Source organism: Parasteatoda tepidariorum, chromosome 8, assembly GCF_982258835.1.
Source record: "Parasteatoda tepidariorum strain Cologne lab strain chromosome 8, Ptep-v5.0, whole genome shotgun sequence".
Taxonomy (NCBI): Eukaryota; Metazoa; Arthropoda; class Arachnida; order Araneae; family Theridiidae; genus Parasteatoda; species Parasteatoda tepidariorum.
In genome coordinates, this window is record NC_141762.1 from 54479249 (window position 1) to 54501930 (window position 22682).

Here is a 22682-nt window from a genome sequence, read left to right on the forward strand (position 1 = left end):
TCGATCATTTTCTATTTTATTACACCTGAGTAAATGTTAATATTATTCTGGCCCCTGTAAAAATTAATCTAATCCATTTTAATTATGTTTAATTTCCTATTGATTTTATCTTATGTTCAACCGATTGCTTTCCCACCTCATGACTTTACTAATTGGTGTTAGGCATCTCCTCTGCTCCCAAATCTACTCCTACTTCACACATTCTCCCTATTATTTGTCTCCCAAATCCAACAAATCCAATATTTGAGCTATGTTCTAATGATAATACTTATAAATAGTATAATAGATAGTATATGTTATCAATAAATTATATTTAATAATGGGCTTAATAAAATTTTGTAAAGACACATTAGTTTTTTTTAGGTTTACTTTGATGTTTAGAAGCATGGTTAGCATATAAAGTATTTCAAATGAGGATATGAAGATAGGTGTATCCTGTAAGGAGCATGTATACCCAAAATCTTGGTGCACCCAAAAGCTCGGGCTCGCTTTTTGAGGTTCGAACCCTACCCGATCCTTAAATGCAAAGGATTACTTAGAGTCCGAGATTCGGTTAAAAACTGAATTTTGCGATCTCGTCACGTGACCTTTGATGTCAATAGGGGAATCAGTAAATTAAAATCTTTTCTATTGCTAATCTGCGAAAGAAAATCGAAATAAAACGAATACTCCATAATAACTAAAACAGAAATTAAAAGAGGAAAATCAAAATTATAAGCTAAATAAAAGTTCCTTAACAATTAACGCTAGCCGCACAAAGCAAAAGCACCGAACAGTTATCGAAGTAAATTTTGTATTCTTTATACACGATTACTAAATCAAACGTTTGTTTAAAAGTAGTAAAAAGTTTATGAAAATTTTATTATGAAGAGTCCACCTGAAACCTTTTTTCAGTAAACGAGCCCGAGCTGGCATCGGGCCTGGGCTCGGGCTAAGCCGATCTCATCTCTAATGCTTTGTGCTTTGCTACAAATGAATAAAGCTAAACAACGTGAATAAAACACAAAGAATAGCACAAAAACTCTAAGTGCCGGATTTTAAACCATTCTTTGTATTGTATTCACACTGTTTAACTTCATTCATCTGTTAGTTTTTATTCATATGTTTCAACTAGTTAAGAAAAAATATTTTTTCTAAATTTTAACCAATCCATAATCTATTGATTCCATCAAGCTGTGGAACTAGATTAAACTAATAAAACATAGTAAATAAATGAATGATTAATTAAAAATTAGCGCTTTTTATACAGTTTAATAAAGATAATTATTATGAGAATTAGATCAGCTATTGTTTGGTATTCCGTGGACCGGAGAAATGTCACAGGAATTCCGAGAGTTGGGACATTTTTAAAATAGTTTTGAATTTTGAAACTTGTAATTATAGTTCTATTTATTCAACAATCAACTATTTGTCTAAAATTTCTATTAGTTTGTAGAGAGTTCTTTTAGCTTTGATAAAATGGAATGAACAATAAAATTTTAAAATGCTTATCTATTTTAGTAACAATAAATTGAATAAATTATTAAAAAGATATGTATTTATAAAAAAAATTTCATTGGTAGGCAATTTTCTTATAAATACGTACCCCTTTCATAATTTATCCAATGTGTTGTTATTATTTCGAGCAATAAGTTTTCAATAAGTAGCAATAAGTTAGCAATAAGTAATTATTTCGAGCAATAAGTTAGCAATAAGTTTTCAAACTTTTCAGTTCGAAAATTACTGTTAAAAAATATATCCTTATAACCATTCTCAAAAACAATTTTTCACATTTTTATGTCCATTTTAATGAAAAACTATAATTCACCATCTCCAAAAACTAATTTAGAACTACAGTCTTGTGAATTCAAGATAAACCTATTTTAAAAATATAATTGATAAAACAATGCAGAAATTTTATTATCAACATTAAATATTTCCATAGTAATTAGCAGTCTTTCTTTAATTTATATGTTTACAATTCTCTTTATTTAAGAAGTCGGGGTTCCATTAAAAGTAGGTCGTTCATTTAGGATTCCATAGCCGAAAGAAAGTTGGAGCCACTGAGTTGGATAATATATTTGCCAATAAAAACTGTAGAATCAGGAGATATACTTCGAAGCAAACAAATGAAGAATTAGATTCTTAACCACACCTTCAACGACCTGCATGTTGTTCATGAGGAATTTGGGATACCATTTCGCTCGACATTTTCATACCTCCAAAAAATTTTTACGCCAGTTTTTAAGTTTCCATGCAAGCAAAAAGATGTATAAGTTTTTCGTAAACTAACCTGGTGTAACTTCTAATTTTCAATTCAAGAACAACTAAAAAGAATGAGTTGAAACAAGGAAATAAAGAATTAAATTTCATGTTCAATTAAATTCATTAAATTCATTCAATCACCTCCCAATGAGGTGACTGATGTTCGAATCCTGGTCGATGCGAATTCCGCACCCGGTTCGAACCGACCACAGTGTGGATGTAAAATATCCTCAGTGGCAGACGGATCATGGATTACAGTCCCCTTGCTGCCAGACTAATCGTGGGAGGTTTTCATGGTTTTCCTCTTGACGATACGCAAACTCTGAGTTTATTCCATCAAAAAGTCCTCCATGAAGGCAAATTTCTAGCAATATTTGAACCAGGAGGTCTCTTGTTTTCTGTATTGGGTAGAAAATTACAAGGCTACTGAGTTGAACAGTCGTAAACTCAAAATTAGGTCGGCTGTTCCGCGTTGGTTATAAAAAAAGAGAAATCCAGAATTAGAATAAATATTTCTTAACAACAAAATGAAAATTAGAAAATTTGTCTAACAAGAATGTAAAATTAGCAATGTTAGTAATTAAAAAAATTGAGAATAAAAAAGATATGTCAGACGATTTTTTAAAAAATAATGATCAATTTTATATTTTAATCGGTTAAAAATTCGTCAAACCAATAAATCAACATATATATTACAGCTTCCCAAACGGACGTATTTCTTCACTTCACATTTACATATTCTCAAAAGAGATTGTTCCAAAAAAACACCTCATCTTTTCAAACGATTTTTTTCCTTACGAAAATAAAAAAAAATTCCTTAAAACTATTCAGTAAAAGTGACATTTAAAACGGTTTCAATTGCCACAATAAAACATCAAATGCTTTGAATCAATTTACATTTTAGTGCGATAGAAATAAGTTAATATCTCGAGTTATCACGTATCTAATTTGACTACCGTACGTGAACAATGGACGCAGTTATTCTAAACTTTCGTTTTCAACAAAAGAAGACAAATAAAAAAGAACTCTCCGTGTGATATGTAGAAAAAGTTTCATCGGCGTCATGCTTCCTCAACTTTGGAAAACGAGAAAGTAACCGAGGTGCAACCTTAATTCCAAAACTTTTAAGAGGTCAGTGGGCTGTCTTCTATAAAAGCTCCACTCTTCCTCATGGATGCACGCAGACGATCAAGAAGAACCCCCTATTAAAGATCGACATTTTATCTCAGGTGAGTGGCAACAAATTCTCATTAATTGTTTTTGTGTGTGAAGGCTTTTTACCTTTAACCTAAGATATTGTTAGTAAAAAATACAAGGCGAGATAAAAAAAAAAATTTAAAAAAAAACTACAAATTCTGAATTCGGTAATTTTACGAAAAGTAAAAAAAAATTTTAAAAAAATTAAATTAATTCCAATTGAAAAAATTTCATAGAAGTTTTTTTTTAAATATTTAAATTAAAATATTTTTTTACATTTTAGCATAAAAAAATTAAATTCATTATTGAATTTTTATATTTATTAAAATTTTAAAGAATATTTTTATGCATGTGTATGTATTTCTTCGCATTTAAGTTTTTTTTTTAAATTTAAATTTGTAGAATTTTTGGGAAAAAAATTTAAATATTGTGTTTGCTTGATAAAAGTTAAAGAAACGAATTATTTCTAAGTAATTTTTTAAGTTTATTTTAAACTGAGTTTGAGACAAAAATTACAACATTGTATGTAGTTCAGTGCTTTTATTTCTTACTGAAACTAATACGTCTAAGTTTTCTCCTTTAGTTTTTGATTCGAAAATGTTTTGTGAAAGAAAATTAGCACGGAATGATAAATTTTTTACGTCGGTAAAAAAATTCAATTCATTAATTTCGGTTAAATTTGGTAGTACATATTTGCTTATACCAAGTAAATATCAAATTTGTTATAAGTGGTTATTTATCTCTGTTACTGTTACTGTTACTCTGTTACTCTTCTGTTACTTTAGCTGTAAAAAAGCATCACATTATTTTAGTTTCAGGTCCAAATATAAATATTTATATTATTAATGTAGTTTGATTGGCAAGACTAATTCAAATAAAGGGACACTAGCACTACCACTTCTTTTCTTCTTGGAGAAAACAAACTGTCCTTTTAAAAATCCTTCACTATTTTCTATGTGACTTCACTATTCAGAAGTTCACAGCAATTAAAGATAAAATGTAAGATTTTAATTTGAAAGTTTACTTTATTAGTAACCATTTTAATTTGAAAATTTTTGTAAAAGGAAATTAATGCATATTCAGTTTTTATATAGCATTTTAATTAATTGGACAGATAATCTAAATAACAAAAAAATGACATTTATGTGAAAATATTCTTTTATTTCAGAAAAATGAAAACAAGTAATTGAATTATTTAATTCTTTAAATCTTTGTAGAGGAAACAAGAGGAAACAATCCCCAATCTCGATAATATTAATATAATCACTTTTCCTTTCGAAATCATTTCGATGAGTTTTCTTTTTCTTCAAAAATTAAAAGGGTAGCTAAAACAAGAAAATGCAAGTTTTGTTCAAGTCTTACTTTCATTATGAACTTTTCCTTACTATTTACAGTAATATAAAAATATGTACTTCAGCCTCTTCGGCAGATAATAAAACAACTTTACCGTACTTTACAATTAGATCTGACTAACATAGAATTTCTCGTATTTGCATTTACATAGAATTCCTTTGTACAAATAAGTAAATTAGTAATTATTTTTAAATATATGAAATAAAATATAGGTTTTTTTTTAAAAAATTGCTTTGTAAAAGAAAGGAGAGGTTATTTTTAAGTATGCTTGTTTTCTAAACTGATTATGGTTACAAAAATTTAACACCAACCAATTAAGACAGAAATTAATTATTTTTAAGCAACTCTTTTTTTCATTGCATACATTTCTTATAAACATCTTTGAGGAAAAATATTTTGTTCCAGGATTAAATTCAGTCACATTTTTTTAATATGAGATAGTTTTTTAATATGACGACAGCCCATGAAGGGCCAAAGCCTAATGAGCTTATACCAGTTTTCTTGACTTTAGACTCTGGTGTGCAGAGAGGATGTTCTGTTTTGGTGGTCAGCCGAACGTCGAATCCCTATTGTTTAGTTCCCAAGCATGCTTGATACTCATTTTAACAACCCACAATAGAGACGAAAGGCTCTATCAACTTTGCCCGGTCTAAGGATAAAACTCCGGACCTGAGGCACAAGAGAGCAATGCTTGACCACTCACCCATCGGGAGTCAATGTTTCATTTATCTGAACATTATATTTTCCCATAAACAAAAGCTTTAAAATTACTTATTTATCAATTTTGTTAAAATCTGAACTAGGGCCATGGTGGCTCAGTGGATAGATCTCTCTCTTCCCAATAAGGTAACCCTGGTTCGAATCCCACCAATGTCTAGTAGATACGAATTCCGCTCTCTGCTCGCACGGAGCACAGTGCTAACGTAAAATATCCTCAGTGGTAGGCGGATGACGGGTTAAAGTCTCCTTGCCGTCTGGCTGACCGGGGAAGTTTTCGTGGTTTTTCCTCTCCATGTAAAGCATATGCGGGTTAATTCCATCAAAAAGTTCTCCTTGAAGGCAAGATTTGTCCAATACTTGATCCAGGAGTTCCATTTTCTTCTGTATTGTGTTCGAAATTGCAAGGCTACGGAGGTGAACGTTAGAAGTCGTAAACTCAGAATTGGGTCGGCTGTTCAACGACGCTTATAATAATGTCTGTAGTGACGTTAACAAGCTGAATAAAGCTAGTGCACTCAGTTGTTTTTAAATCATATCAGTCGTTTTTATTTCATATAATTCAATAATTGTCACCTTTTATATGCTTTGTTTGAAAGATGTGACACGAATCCTAAATTTTTCTCACGTTAAACTTAATTCAAATTTCACTACTATTTTTATACAGTAATCACATAATTAGCTTCCCATCATATACTTTCTAAATAGTTAACTGTAAAAGAAAAAAAAAATAAAAGAAAAAATGAAACTATATATATATATATATATATATATATATATATATATATATATATATATATATATATATATATATATATATATATATATATATATATATATATATATATATATATATATATATATATATATATATATATATATATATTTCGAAGCAAATAAATGAAGAATTATATTTTTAACCACACATTCAATGACCTTCATATCACTCATAAGAAATCTGGGATACTATTTCGATTTATAATTTTTAAAAATTTCAAAATATTGTGGTTACTTATTATTCAGGTATAAAAACTTTTCATTTTTGAGTGGTGAATGTTGATATGAGCTTTTGAGGCGACATCGAAGTGCAAAGGATTATTCTTATATGATTATAAACATTTAACTTTCTAGATTATATACCTTTTTTTTATAAAAGTAAAAGTTATTTAATTTTTTAAAATATTTTCAGGGTTTAAATCTTTTTGTGATTTAAACTTTCTAGATTATATACGTTTTTAGAACATATTTTTAAATATTTCTATATATAAACTTGTAAATATATGTGAACTTGTTTGTATAAATATTGTATATATATACATTGTATTGTATACATCTTGTATTGTATATATGTTGGTTATGTATTTTAAATATGTATAAATTTGTTTACACTGCAAGCAACTATTGAAATTTCTTTTAGTATAAGTGGATATCTAGATTATATTAGGGTATTTAGAAAACAAAGATTACGAAATCCTTTTCACAGGATAAAACTTCTTTTTATTTAATAAAAATTTAATATTCTTCATGCAATTCAACTTTTCAAAAAAAATCTAATAGTCAGATCAATGAAATTTTAAGAAGCTATAAATAAAAACTTTTCTAGCTTGTAGCAGCCTTAAAACATAATCTTATTTACTTAAATCTTGTTATATTTTGAAAAACAATGAAGAAATAACAAACAGGTGCACTGGATTGTTTTACACTATCAAAATAATCAGCTAAATTTAGACAACGATTTGAAAGAAATCTTCTGCGATAAAATAAATATTAAACAATGACTAAAGAGTCTGACATTGTTCAACAAGCCAGAAAAGGTTTTTCTGAAACTGAAAACCACTCCCTTACAAGGAAGGAAAACTGTGAACTGAATAAACGGAAGAAACTGAATAAACGAAACATTTCAATTCTTTCAAGCATAATAATATCTATTGGATGCATCGGATAAGCTGTTATTAGCAGATGAGTTTAAAGAACTTGTGCGTAAATCGCTTTACGGTTTTAAAGTGACCTAAGCCTGAATTTCAACTAGTTTACAAGGATGTTGGAAAGGATTTGTAAGTATTAACTGTTCTCTTATCTTCGTGTTGAAAAATAATTTGATGGACAATTATGTTCCACAGAAATCTTCCAACAGGAAATCGTTTGAACGTTTATAAACTTTTTATCATTAAAAATCCATTCATGAGACAAATTTAAAATGTTATCTTCCTTCAAGATTCATTTCTGTGTCATTTTGTCATCTAATTGTTTGATTTATTGTGAGTGGGAACTATTTATATCACTGCATTTTCGTAAGAAACTAAATAAGACTGACGAATTCGATCTTCGTTTGGGTGATTTATTAAAACTGAGTATAATCTCGCAATCCATGTATAATCTCGCAAACTTTTAACCAACTAAAGAAGTTTAAAAATTCGTTCCACAGAATTATGTTCCACAGAAATCTTCCAACAGGAAATCGTTTGAATGTTTAGAAACTTTTTTATCATTAAAAATCCATTCATGAGGCAAATTTAAAATGTTATATTCCTTCAAGATTCATTTCTGTGTCATTTTGTCATCTAATTGTTTGATTTATTGAGAGTGGGAACTATTTATATCAGTGCATTTTCGTAAGAAACTAAATAAGACTGACGAATTCGATCTTCTTTTGGGTGATTTATTAAAACTGAGTATAATCTCGCAATCCATGTATAATCTCGCAAACTTTTAACCAACTAAAGAAGTTTAAAAATTCGTTCCACAGAATTATGTTCCACAGAAATCTTCCAACAGGAAATCGTTTGAATGTTTATAAACTTTTTATCATTAAATATCCATTCATGAGACAAATTTAAAATGTTATCTTCCTTCAAGATTCATTTCTGTGTCATTTTGTCATCTAATTGTTTGATTTATTGAGAGTGGGATGTATTTATATCACTGCATTTTCGTAAGAAACTAAATAAGACTGACGAATTTGATTTTCGTTTGGGTGATTTATTAAAACTGAGTTCCATTCCATGTATAATCTCGCAAATTTTTAACCAACTAAAGAAGTTTAAAATTTTTTAATCTTTGTTCGTGGGATCTGGGATGATTTATTTATTGAGAAAAATATACGTAGAATTAATTTATGTGTCATCGTGTTATTTAATTGCTTGCATGATATATTTTGAGTGAGATATGAATATATTACTTAACTTTTTTCAACCAGTTAAATAAGTTTGACAAACTTAATCTTTGTTCGTGGTATTATTTATTAAGTGTAAGATATATTTATAACATTGATCTTTTCTAACCAGTTAAATAAGTTCGACAAACTTTTTCACTTTTTAGGAGATTCATTTAGTGCAGGATATATTTATGTCACTTAACTTTTCTAACCGAAAAAATAAGTCTTACAAGTTTAATTTTGTTTGCATAAATTAAATAAATAAAAATATGAATTGTATGCTGAAACATTTCACCTCTTGCATTGCTTTTAAATACACATTTGTAGAATGAAACAATGGATAAATCTGTGACTAGTATGTTTTTGATTAATTAAAGGCATCTAATATTGGCAACCAATCATTCTGACCACCTCAATAATGATGGATTGCCTTTATCACTTAAATGTATGACATTGTCTCACTATTAAATAAGGCAATTATCAACATTCTTTTAAATTGATGACTCAAAAAACCTCTAAGACAATGCGATTTAAAAACCATCCGAACTATTTCAGTGTATGTCAATACTCTTATACATATAAATGTTATCAAACCAAATAAATAGGATTAATTGGAGTTAACATTAAAAAAATGATTTTTTAAAATTGGAATTTAGTTGATATTAAAACTATAAATGAATGAATTTCCAAAAAAACCTGCTCGAGAAAAATGAATATTGTCTTCATTGATTCCTATATCTTATGCATGTACGTTTGCATGATTGAAGTTTGAAAGAAATATGGTTAAAATGCATGGACTATCTTAGTTATCATCCCAACGACACTGTAAAGAGTCATATCATCACCATAACAACATTGCAAATATCATAGATGTAGACTCGGAATTCAGTATTTGTTAAGATCCTGTTAATTTCATACACAAAAAAAGGGGATTTTCACTAGAGAAACATTGCTCAGAGCAGCAACTTACACCAACTTATGACTCTTTACTCTTTTGAGTCAAAACTTGTAGTAAAACCATTGCCTTTTAGCTTTTTTTCTGGGGGTGTTATAAGCAGTTATAAGTATCCTTTATAAACAGTTATAATATATATATATTTGTACTGGAAAAAATTACCGTATAAAGTACCCGCACTTAGCGTACATCATCCGTAAAACCCATTTTACCCGTAAAATCCTTTTTTAACATAAAATATCAGGGTTTTTTTAAACGTAACTTCTTCCGGTTAATATAGATTTTACGGTACAACGTACAAACTTCCTGAGTGCCGATTAACGTAAAAAATTATTCGTTGAAAATTAATTACCATAAATAACAGTAAAACTTTACTTTTTACCGTTAAAAAGTTAATTAAACCGTTGAAAATTATTACCGTATGAAAATTTTTTAAGCAACCGGGATACTTTAATTCGACATTATATAATAGCAATTTAAGCATCTATATTTGGATAAGATGTTTGTGACGCTTATAAAAATGTTTCAAAAAACAGTAAATAAATATTTAGTTCAATGGTAAATAAGTTACCAGCTTTGTAGCGACACCATCTTAGAATAAAATTAAGTCCATAGATAAAGAGTTAGGTCAGTTATATCCAAATGGGGTTCCTTAGAAGAGTTAGAGGGTTTCCGTGAGTTAGTACTCTTTTTAAACCAGAGATGAATTTTGAAACCTCTGATTACATTTAAAACTAACCTATAACAATTTATTTAATCTTATGGTTGCCTTCATAAAATTACTTAACGTGAAATGCCAATGAAATAGAAATGATATTGTTTTAAAAAGTACGCAATATTTTTCATAACACTATATTCAACAAGCTCTAGAAAGAACAAGCCTTTAGAATATACTGCATTAGTTTTTCCTATCGCGCTTTTCAAATAAAAATTCCTTAATAAACGCAAGATGTTTCCCTAATGGTTTCTCAAATGGTTACTCAATTACTTTAATAAACTTTATTTATAAAGTAGGGGTTCCGACAAAAGAAGATTGATTATTTAGGAGGGTTACGTAGCTGAAATAATTTGGAAAAAGCTGGGTTAAGTGATAAACCTTAAATTAATCCTTAAAATACTTTAAAAAGTAATTGGAATTTTTTGATTAAGTTGTAAGAAATGCTTAGTTGTTTCTTGCAATTTTGCTTCGGAAACTGTTATTTCATAAAAATTTTAAACCTATCTTTCGTAGCTTTCGCATATTAAGTTTTTACTTATCTTTGAAGAGAGTCTTGGACCGATGCTTCTTTTCACAGTTTTCTTCTAATTTCCTTCTTAAAAAAATTTTTGAATCTTATTATATGGATACTTTGTTTATGATAAACCTTTAGCATTATTATATAATTTAATACTGTCGACAAAATTCTGATCGTAAAGTAATATGCGATGACTTGCCTTGAGAATCTGGAGAATTTATTTTTACAAATTTAAAATATCAAACGTCTTAATATTTTTTATGCTTTTTGATTATTAGGAATGTATGTATAACCAAAACTGACATTATTTTTAAAATTGCACTACAATAATTAATCTTTCGAACGTACATACCTATTTTTTACTCGCTCACACTGTTAGAAATGTTTCGGAAAAAATGGTTAGATAATAATTTATTTAATCGTTATTTTACTGTAGTCAAACAAAACAATCAAATAACCGCAAATTAGACGGTATTCAAATTGTAAAATGTAAGAAAACCGTTTATTAACTGCTTTCCCCTAATATGGTTAAACAGCAAGAATTTTATCACCCACCTAATGAAATTACTTAGTTTCTTGCAAATGAGTACATATTAAAACCGAGAAGGCTTATCTGTCAGTTTGATTACCGACAGTTCGAGTTCCAGCGCTGACACCTCAATATTTCTCCCATTCCCTTTAACAAAGGAAGAGTTTCAAGTATCCTGCACTCACCATGTGTGACTCTGTGATACTAGAATACGATAATTACATTCAAGCATACATATGGAAGCACCATAAAACTTCTAAACTATGCCAATTTAAATTTATTTTTTACGGTTTTGAAACCATGCTGCTTGTAAAAGGTTAAAAAAAATAGTTCTTTCACTGTTTTTTACCATGCTAGTTATAAAAGGTATCAAAACCGTAAAAAGTAAAAAATGCTCCTTACCGTAAACTTTACGGTTAATTGACTGGACAGATTACTGTCGGTAATTTTACCATAATTTTAGAATGAAAATTCTAACAGTGCAATATTTTCTATTCTTTATAAAAGAAACTGTAACCAAATGAAATGAAAGTGTCATCGCTCTTTCTAAGTAAGGAAGATTCATTTTTAATTTATTTATGTAGTAATTTGAGCTTCAAGTATCTCAAAAAACTTTTCCTTCGAAGGAAAAAAAAAAGATCATTTTTTACTGAAACTTATTAAAGTCACCCAGCTTAATCCAATGGTAACACTTTCTGAGAAGCTTTCCGATATGCCCTATTTACAAATAATAATTTGAATAGCAAAACATCATATTGAAGAATATCTTGTTGTAGGAAAAAAAAGAAAACTCCCCATCCAACGCTTCAGTAATTCGAAAAATAGCACCAATAACTTCACAACAAGAAGATAACATTGTAGATAAAAACCGCAATTTCATTTCATTTATAAATAAATTACACCTGTCAAATAGTCTTGTTTGAAGGTCTAATCTTTTTGTCAAAACTATCAATGATTCATAGTGGTTACAGATTAATAATGATACTTGAGAAGTAATAAGGGTTATTCGTCTGAAAAAAATATACTTTAATAAATGTAAGCAATTCAACCTATTTATTGACAAAAAATGTATTTAAATCTTTTGGTGGTATGATTCGTGTTAATCGAAAACTGACATGTTAAACTCAAAAGTTATGAAGTAAAATTAATTAGTGTTTATTATTCCACCAGAAAATTATCAAGACCAAAATAAAGGAAAAAAAAGGGGAAAAAAGAAAGAAGATATAATTAGATTTACAATTGAACAAAATTCCGAAACTTTGCAATTTTATAACCCACAAGGGAGCTCTTCATCCTGCTCGATTTTCTCACCAACACCCACAAATGTAATGCCCTCATTATTTTTTTTTCTTGCTGATAAACAGATTGTTACATTTAGTTTAAAGAGATTTTCAATTGAAATATCTCAAATTGTTTTATTGTATTAACACTTTTAATACTATAAAAATGCGATAAATCTTTTTCATCTAATAGATTATTTAATAATAATTTTCAATAATATTTTACGATTTTGTATTCATCACTTTAAATGCATGTCATGACAAGACATAGTTTTACATATTCTTCTTACAAAATTAAATTAAACGTGTTTATTGGTTAAAAACTGTAAAATGTTTAATAGGTTATACTCCACTTTAAATCTGTTTAACATAAAATTTTATGCGATATGGTAATATCATAAGATTACTTTATAATAAAGAAGCACCGCTCTTTATATTCTGCAGTGAGAAAAACGGGAATGGTTGAAACTACCAGAATATAGTAAATTTAACCGTGTTTCTGGTTCAATGGGAACACTAAAAAACTGGATAATTATTACCGAATCGCTTTGGTAATGATTTTAGCAAAATTAAAAATAAAATATGGTTTTATAATATGTGATAAAGTTTGACAATTTTATATAAGGTATCATGATACCTTACGGAATGACATAAAAACTGTTTATTTGATTAAATTTAGTTTTCACTTTTGCATTTTTTACTAAATGTACAATAGTGAGAACTATAAATTTGAAAACGAGAATTTCCGGTAAACCTTTGCTGTATGAACGAAAAAATTACCGAACAAATGGCTTAAATACCGTAAATTTTAATTTTATTAACCAGAAATATTACTGTTTTCTTTACCAAAAATATCATGATTATACTGAACAGTAGTTTTATCAGAATATTTTTCTCATTGTGATAAATTTAAAAGCGCAATTATAGCTGAATAAAATACCAATAAAGGTTAAATATTATAGGTATATATTACATAAGTATAAGATATTTATAACTGTACTTAGTTTTATTCTGTTGACAAACAACGAAATCTTGGTCTTTTATGCTAATTAACCTCTTGCATACGGCTGGTATAACACGTGGACCACATGTGATGCTACAACATGGTACACCATAAGCAAAGGGGTAAGGATCATAAACAGGATTTTCTGATCAATAAAAATGTTCCAAGAACCATGAGATATTGTTTTAGATAGTTTTCTTTTTATGACATATGGAAATATGCAAATTTAAAAGTTGTCAAGAAATTAATATCACTTCAGTGAGGGAATGGATATTTTTCTCTATAATTTTGCTGCCATTTTTATCGAAACGATTGTGTATACATTTATTTATTTTCACTACTTTAAAAAAAAAAATTATTCTTTACTGAAACTAGAATCGAAAAGTTAAACTTTCATACTATTTCTATTTGTAAATAACTTTTCGACCTCTATATATTATCAAATATATTATTATATTTAAAATATTTCTATATTTATTTATTGTTTCGCGTGAACTATTTTGAAATTTGTAATTTAATTAATGTATAATATTATTATTTAATAAAAAGATTTTATGAAATATAAAAAAATGCAGAAAATTAAAATTTTTAGAGGTTAACAGTTAGTTAATCCCTTGATAACTGACTGTTAGAAATTTCAGATCTTTTTAAACTATACTACACTAAGAAAAGAAATATGGTTAAAGCAATCCAAAATTTGGTGAAATTTATCGTGTTTCTGGCTTTATATTAAATTTAAGAGAACGCTAAAACTATATTACGTAGATGCTATATAAGAACACCAAAAAGCTCCGTAATTTTTACAAAAACACTATGGCAAGCAATTTGGTAAAATTAAAAATAAAATGTGATTTTATAACATGGGATCAAATTTGGTAAGTATGGTAAAATTGTGTAATTTTATCTTGATAACTTTGAACATAACAGGAAAATTATTTATTTGGGTAAATTTACTTTTCAGTTTTGTATTTTTTTCTAAATGTGTAGTGATAATAATGTGTAGTTTTGAAAACAGGAATTTCTTGTATACCGTAATTATATGAACAGAAATTAACCGAATGTGTGATTTAAATACCGTATATCTTAGTTTTAATAAACAGAATTAGGGTTTAGTTGTTTTTTTACCAGAAATGTCAGTACAACACAGTTCAGTAATTTTACCAGAGTTTCTTTACTCCGTTTTGAGCTTTGTAACTAAAGTTAAATGTTAAATAAGTTTGTGTATTTAATAATAAAAAAATAATAAATTTAAATAAATATAAAAAAATGCAGGAAAGTGACAAATTTTTCAGATGTTAGCAGCTAATCAATCACGTGTCAACTAGACACGCGTTAGAAATTTCTAGAAGTTTTTGAAATATTGTATCAATTAAACTTACCCAATATCATGCAAATATAACCGTAATATGAAACCAAGTTGATACATAAATCATAATTCTTCTTAAACATAGTTACACGGTACTACGGCTTAGTTTGAATGAAAACAAAGTTATATTTAACACATTATTAGGGATACAGCAAATTTACATTGTTTTTCTTCTTTTTTGTTCAAGGTATCAATATTATGGTTCTACATTGAACCGATTTTTCCATAGTGTTACACCAGCTACGTACAAAAATTACAGTTCGAGAATGTAACTACTCTCACAGCTTGCTTATTTATTACATGTTTGCGCAAATAGTTCATTGTAGTATATTATTGGATTTAAATTGTCTAAAAATTTTAACTTACTGCAAATGACATGATCTATTCAAAAATTTAAAATCCGTTATTCAAAATTCCAAAATGGATTAAAAAATAATTGCTTAAAATAATATTGGTATTAGAGATGATAATGTAAATATCTCAAACAATAAGGAGATTATTTGAAAATTGTTCTTTTGAAACACGGTCCTCATTTTTTTAATAAATATGCGTCTTTTCAGAACTCGATATGATTTTATTATTGATTATTATAATGTTATGTGATTTTATTTATAAAATTTATAAAGTATACAATTATATCTTAATTTTTTAACAGATATAATTAGACTCATATCTTAACTTTATAACAATTACAATTATGTCTTACCTGTTACATCTTATTTTATGACAATTATCTTTCAAAGAATAATTTATCCCAAAATATCTCTTGTGTTTGGAAACTTGTAAAGTATTTTAAAAATTACTAAAACCAAAATATCTCCCGAACTTGATGAAATAATGTTAAACAAAAACGAAATAAATTAATTTTCCTTTCCCTTTAATTAGTCAATTAACAAGCTATGAACTTATCAAGTTGAAGATAGAAAGGAAAAGTGTAGATATTTTTAGGATATCTTTTTATCTAAGGATGCGTGTTGCTCAGGGCAAAACGTGTACTTTTCCTTTCTGACCCACATTTTTACTACACGCGGAAGAATAATGTCTATCTTCATCAAGGACATCCGTTCGTTTGGACGGAACAGCGTAAAGGTGGAAGAGTGGCAAAAACATCTTGCATTAAAACCAGAAATAGGTACAAAATAAGACAAAAATCGAAATTTCACTTTCCTGATAATTTAGGTTAAATCGCAGAGGGGAAATAGGTTTGGATTCGAAGTGAAAGTAATAGGTGATATCTATTTTTCGATAAATCTAGGGCGTATTTTAAATCATGTGATAAATTTTAATGGTTTATAAAATGGAAGTTCGAATTAATTGATACGTAATTAATTAAACGTATTGTTTCTTCTATTCAGGTTTATATTTAGCAATAAGGAAAGTTATTCGTAACGTTGCATAATATATTATCAGCTATTCAAATAAGTTGAAACTTATATCATGCTTCTAAGTGGATCGTTATTATTCAAGGATAAGTAAAACAACGATGTAAATAATAATAAATATATTGCTCATTAACTATTTTTATATGGTTTCAAAATTTTTAATGAGTCTTATTTCTTTTTAGAAGTTTAATGAAAGTAATTTTTAAAAAAAAATATTTTTAAATTTATAGGTATTTGATATAAATAATATAAATTAAAAATTAATCGCGTTAAATTTTTATATTTTATGTGGGAATATTTAGCTCTGAAACTAGGTTAATAAAATTGTAAAAAATGGGTTTATGCTTATTTTTAATGTATTAAATATAATTCGCAAATTTATTTTATTTAATGTTAATTTCGATTTTAGATTTAATTTAGCTACATAACGGAACAGCTGTTTATTTTATTTTAATTGTTAATATGAATAATAAAATAATATGTAGCATAAATTTATTATGCTACATTTATTTTTATAAACTAGGATTATCATTAATAGGATTAAATGATGTGTCAGTTAAATTATTTTAATTATGAGGTTTTAATTAACCTTTAAAGAAAGACCGAAACATCGTAATTTTTTATTATTATCTGTCATATATTATTTCTTTTCATGAAACAAACATACTGACCAAAGTTTAAAGAATATCAGTGGAATCAATTAACTGCATAGCTACTAACTCTTAAGAATTTTTCAGGAGATTTTATTTTTGTATTTAAAATTATAGCAAAATATATGCTTTTCTGTTTTAGTTTTGAATTTAAAAATTCTATTTAGAATGATTTTAACCACCATTTGAATGCATTAAACATTTATATGAAGCAGTAATTTTTACCCGATAAAACAGATTGATATTTGTCTCTGTAAAAAGCAAGTTTAAAATAAAACTTTTGTTCTGCAAAAATTAAAAATCTCTTTTAGTTGATAATTATGACAAACTCCATGTCAAATAGTAAATTAAAAACTCTGCGTAGTTAATAAATAGTTTCTTTGAACTAAGAAAAATGTAATCTATATTTCCTATCATAAATATACGAAATAGTATTTCACATTTAACCAAAGTCAGCAAAATATATATATTTATATACATAGATATAAAAACAAATATAATAACAAATATAAAAAACAAACTGTCTTAAAAAAAATTGTGCATATTCTGCGTACTAGAAACATTTTATTACATTTTACTTTGAAATCTTGCTTAATGAACCCTATTGTATTGAAATACATATACCTGCTTCCTAAAAATATATTTAGATTTCTTTATAAAAACATGCTATGCAAAATTTTGTGAACATAATAAAAAATATTGATTCTTGTCCCTAAGAGCAGCTAGTGGAAAATTAAAGCACTTTTGTTATGTTTTCAATTGGTAAGATAACTGCAACAAAATTATTAAGAATAAATTGCAAATCACATGGTGTAGATAAGTAAATTCTTAGTAAATTACTAAGGAACTTTTTTTTCTTTATTATAATTACTCTATCAAAAATAGATTGTTTCTCGTATAATCAAACTAAATTGTTTATTTATAAAAGCAAATTGCTGATAAAAAAAAAAGAATATTCTATTTCGTGCATAAATAATAAGAAACAATTCGTTACAAGTTGCATTGAAATTATGGTCAACGAGCTATACTATTCAACACAACGCCCATTATTTATAACATTCATCTATTTTCAGCTTTTATCAAACAAATACTAATTCATATTTCTTTTTAGTATGAATGTCATCTTATGCTTCAGCAACTCGCTAACAAATTTCATTTTTTTTGTCGGTTATTTTTTACTTTCCATTTTTACCATCTTCCGTTTAGACATAACTTGCCAAAGGGTAGGCCGCGTTCCACCCCTGCATTTTTTCATTCTAATTGTCGATAATTTTTTCCTTATCACGTAGTGGGAGAAACCGAAGTTAAAAAGTGAAACTATAAACATACACACTGTAGGAAGGGGGGCTGACCTAAATTTTTTACTTTCCTTCGAAGAAGGGGATGTTGATCTCAAACGTTCTTTTAGAGTCGCCTCATAGTGGAATCCGAAATTAACAGCATCCATTGCCCTACTTATGACAACCGGCGTCTTATTGCCAGTGACGTCGCTTACCTGAAAGTCAATGCCCATTAGTACAAAAAAGGAAAGTCGCACGGTCAAGGTTTTTATTCATTTAATTCATTACTAGTTTTAGTCCTCCCTTTCAAAAACTACTTTTTCAGCTGCTTAAGTTTTTCTTTTTGAGTTGAGTATATAAACTGACACTAAGGTTATGGTGTTAATAGAACTTCAAATTTATTTAATATGCACTTTTCTTTTTAAAGCATGAAGTATATTTATTCAAACCCTTAAAAGTACAAAACAAGCTTAACAATTGATGAAATGCGGAGACAAAGGATTTAAACTTGTTTCCGAATCTGGCACGATTCGGTTAAATATATTTAAATAGCTTTTTAGAAGAGTTGATTAAACAAATGGAGTGTTTTGTTTGCCAGTTTAAAAGTGGAAAACGCTTGATGTTTTGAAACAGTAAAATACTGCCCCTCTTCATTTATCCTGTTGTCAGCTAAAATAAACAAATCGCAAACCAGTCCCAATTATGGATACGTATTTCCTCTTAATAAAAAAGAAATTTTGCTCTCCCAATTTAAATTATGTTTGCAAATTTTTAAGAAATTTATATGTATTTTTTATGGATTGTATATTTATATATCAATATTTTATGGAATAACTTTTCTTAGGCTTTCTACCATTCAAAAAACATGTCTAAATTCATTTTTTATTATATGTTTAAAATAATGCATATTATGGGAAAAGTAAAACGTATTAACATAATAAAATTTTATGTGCCAAGAGTAATGCCAAATAATAACTTATTTCATATAAAGAATCGCGCCTTCATCATTGGTGTGGCAACCCAGGTAGGACCTTTCTCAGAGTACCAAGCCATCCTGTTCTAGATTAAGGTTTTTCAATTTGCCAATTAATAGTTTGTAGACCTTTTTTAAGTATATAGTTCAATGACATAAATGTCCTCAGTGGTAGAAGGATCATTGGTTAGAATCCCCTTGTCGTTGGGCTAACCAAGGGAGATTTTCGCGGAACGCAATGTGAGTATCCTCTCCTTGTAACGAAATTGTGGAATAGTTCATCAAAAAGAAGGCTATTTTGTTCCAATGCATGATCCTGGAGTTCCCTTGTTTTCCCTTGTTGGCTATGGAGTCCTCGGAATTGAACATTAAACTTCCTAAGTTTTAGTGTTTCTCCTTATCGGATATCAAATGATTTAAGCCATAAGATTGTATTTTACAGGCTCGATTATCATCGATTATTATTAGTTATCGTGCCCATTGTTGAATCCTCTGCTTTGTAACGAAATATGGCTTTTTAAATAGTTAGCAAATATTTCTTCTTCTCTAACGATTCTCGCATTTTATTCCTATATGTTTCCCTGAACCCTTCGTTTAAAAAATAAATAAGTAAATTCAGTGCTTCTTATGTAAGTTTCGTGTTTTCTAATAGTTATTGTCAAAAACTGCATTCAAATAGGCATAGTAATTTGTTAACTGTTTAATTATCGAATCTATTAACCATGACAAAACAGTTAAATTTTAATGCAAATCATGTAATGGTTCAAATGTCCACGAACAGTTAATCTACAATAAAAAAGCTCCCCTAGTGGTGAACGATGACATTTTCGACCTTGGACTGCCATGCAAAGTCTCAATTCCTTTGGCGTTACTTACTTCCCCTTCAAGTTTGTAATCGCTGTGCTGCATCACCATGTATATATAACGAAAGTTCTTATAAAATCTGCATGAAATTATTTCAATTTTAACTTAAAAATAAAAGTAATTCTTTCTCAAATAAGGGAAAAGTAGAATGCTAATTACCAGTAGAACATGGTAATAAACATTCTACCGGACGGCAACTCTTTGCAATTACGAAATTTTAGATACTGAATATTTAACGAATAGATCTTCGTTAAATTTTTATTTGTGCAGAGTAAATTTGCCAGACTATATTTACAAGAATTAATAGTAGAATGGGATAAAAAGTAATAATTTACCCTTCATGCTTTTTTTAGTATCACGTATTAGTAGCTATTAAGAAATAAACTCACTATACATTTGTTTTTCGTTTTGTTTTTGTAAACTTTGTTTTAAATTTTTTGGACAAGTTTAAAAGGCAAGTGACTTTTTTAACAGTTACAGTATTGTTGATAGAATTTATTTGTATAAGGAATGATGGGTTAGCCCCAAAATTACTGTAATTGATTGAATTGCTATTTATTTAAGGAATTTTAATAAATTTTTAAAAACCGTGTTTAAATAATATTACATGATATGTTAATACCATTAAAACGAGCCTGAAAACAAAACAAAAAATTAGGCAGACAATATAGATAAATTTAATCTATATTTGCTACTTGTATATAGTTTTGTTATTATGGTTGCTATGGTTTTTCAAAAAAAAGACTTTCACAAATAAATAAATTGAATGTGTAAACATATGCAAGGAAAGAAACTGTTTTATGTGCATTTACTGAAGATATTTAATTATGAATCTATGAAATTTTTTTGGACAAATAAGCAAACAAAGTTTTAAAAAAATAATGAAAAAAAATAGATGTAATAAGAATCAATAATTGCACATTTTTAAGCGGTTCATCATACTTTAAATTCCCTGTGAGGAAACTTTTATTGGTGATAGCCAATCGAAATTAATTTATCCATAGTGACAAACGTAATTATAAAATTAACTTATTTTCAGATTCAACTATGAATTTGTCTTGGAAAAAGTACATCTTCATAACTACTGTTCTTGCCATTCTAATAATTGAAGCATATTGCCGGCCGTCTGATGAAACCTTTTCAAGATCAAAAAGACAAGCTGTTGAAGAAAAACAGTTTATCGGTGGATTATCTACGCTTGGTGCACTCGTCCAACCTATATTATTCATGATTGGCATGGCTAATATGATGGGAAGAATTCCTATGTTTTTCAACAGGTAAATAATGAATAATTCTTGATTTAATGGAAGCAGTCTTAAAATAATTAATCATTCTTTCCTTCTTTTGAAAGCTTAATACAATGATTTTTAAACCACTATTCAGTTCAGGAACTTTATCTTCGAATAATATTTACACGTTATTTACAATCACTGCTGCAGAAGAATGCTAATTGATTTGCAAGTCAGGCGAGGCAATTTGTGTAAATTCTTTGAATTACTCTGAGGTGCCATAGAATTAGTAATTGAGGATTCTACATAAATTGTGTCGCGCTGCTTCTCTTTATTGGTCACATGAGACAGCTGTGATAACTACATATACTGTGGTTGTTGCTATTCAGTGAATGGTAATTTGAGCTAAAGTCTGACTTCGATGGCAGAGAAACAATAAGGCTAAGCTAGTTCAAGGCTAATTTTTCAGTTTCCCCGATCACTGTTTTCTCCACACCATCCGAGTATTCTCGATGCACTAGCATCTGCGGAACACCATATTCTCAAATGGTGTTTCACAGAACCCTAGGGTTCCGTAGAATGATCACCAGGTTTCCGAGAGCTCACATTTTTTAAGCAGCAAGGATTTTTGAAACTTTTTGATACTTATATCCGAACAATAAATCATAATTTGTTTGATATTTTATTTATTTCATGATATTATTTTTTTTAAGTATTTCTTTTAATAGCAATATATATTGGATAAATTACTGAAAAACTTCGGAGCAGTATCAAACTTATCAATTCAGAATTAAATGAGCAAATTCTAAAAAGTTACGTTTCCCTGTTAACCATTATCAACGTTAATATCAATTCTTTGGCGAAGAGTATAATTCAGCGTACTTTATGCACGTTTTTATAATAAGACATGCCCCAAAAATACATTCAGAACTAGATTCGATGCCACTCCAGGCCTGTGAATTTAACTGTTTGACCTAAGCGTTTTAAGACCATTATTTGAAAATAATTATTCTCATTAAGTATTATCAAAACAAACTGTAGTCTTTCTTTGGTTAGTATATTCATAGCTGCTACTAAATATGATTCACAAACTTGGAGTTCTACCAAAAGATACTTGATCATTTAGGATTTCATAGCCAAAAAAAAATAGCCAAAAAAAATAATAATAAATAAATAAAAATTGGGTACCGCGGCACTTGAAACTGTCGACAATGAAAATGAATTTTTTGAATCTTTCGAAACGCGTTACTGGTAGTTAAATTGGCTGATTA

General features: G+C 28.1%; 1 protein-coding gene across 2 annotated transcripts in view; it reads left to right on the plus strand.

Annotated features, from left to right (window-relative positions):
• The first annotated feature begins 3281 nt into the window (after positions 1-3281).
• The window catches only part of LOC107452247 (uncharacterized), a 29350-nt gene continuing 9949 nt past the window's right edge, over positions 3282-22682 (plus strand). Inside the window, exons 1-2 of one of the 2 annotated variants that reach the window (XM_016068602.5) lie at positions 3282-3473; positions 21222-21459. In XM_016068602.5, coding sequence (XP_015924088.1) covers positions 3419-3473; positions 21222-21459 — 293 coding nt within the window. In that variant the 5' untranslated portion in view covers positions 3282-3418. Of the gene's footprint in view, positions 3474-7118; positions 7566-21221; positions 21460-22682 lie in introns of those variants that run through there. The other variant, XM_043039980.3, reaches the window with a different exon arrangement.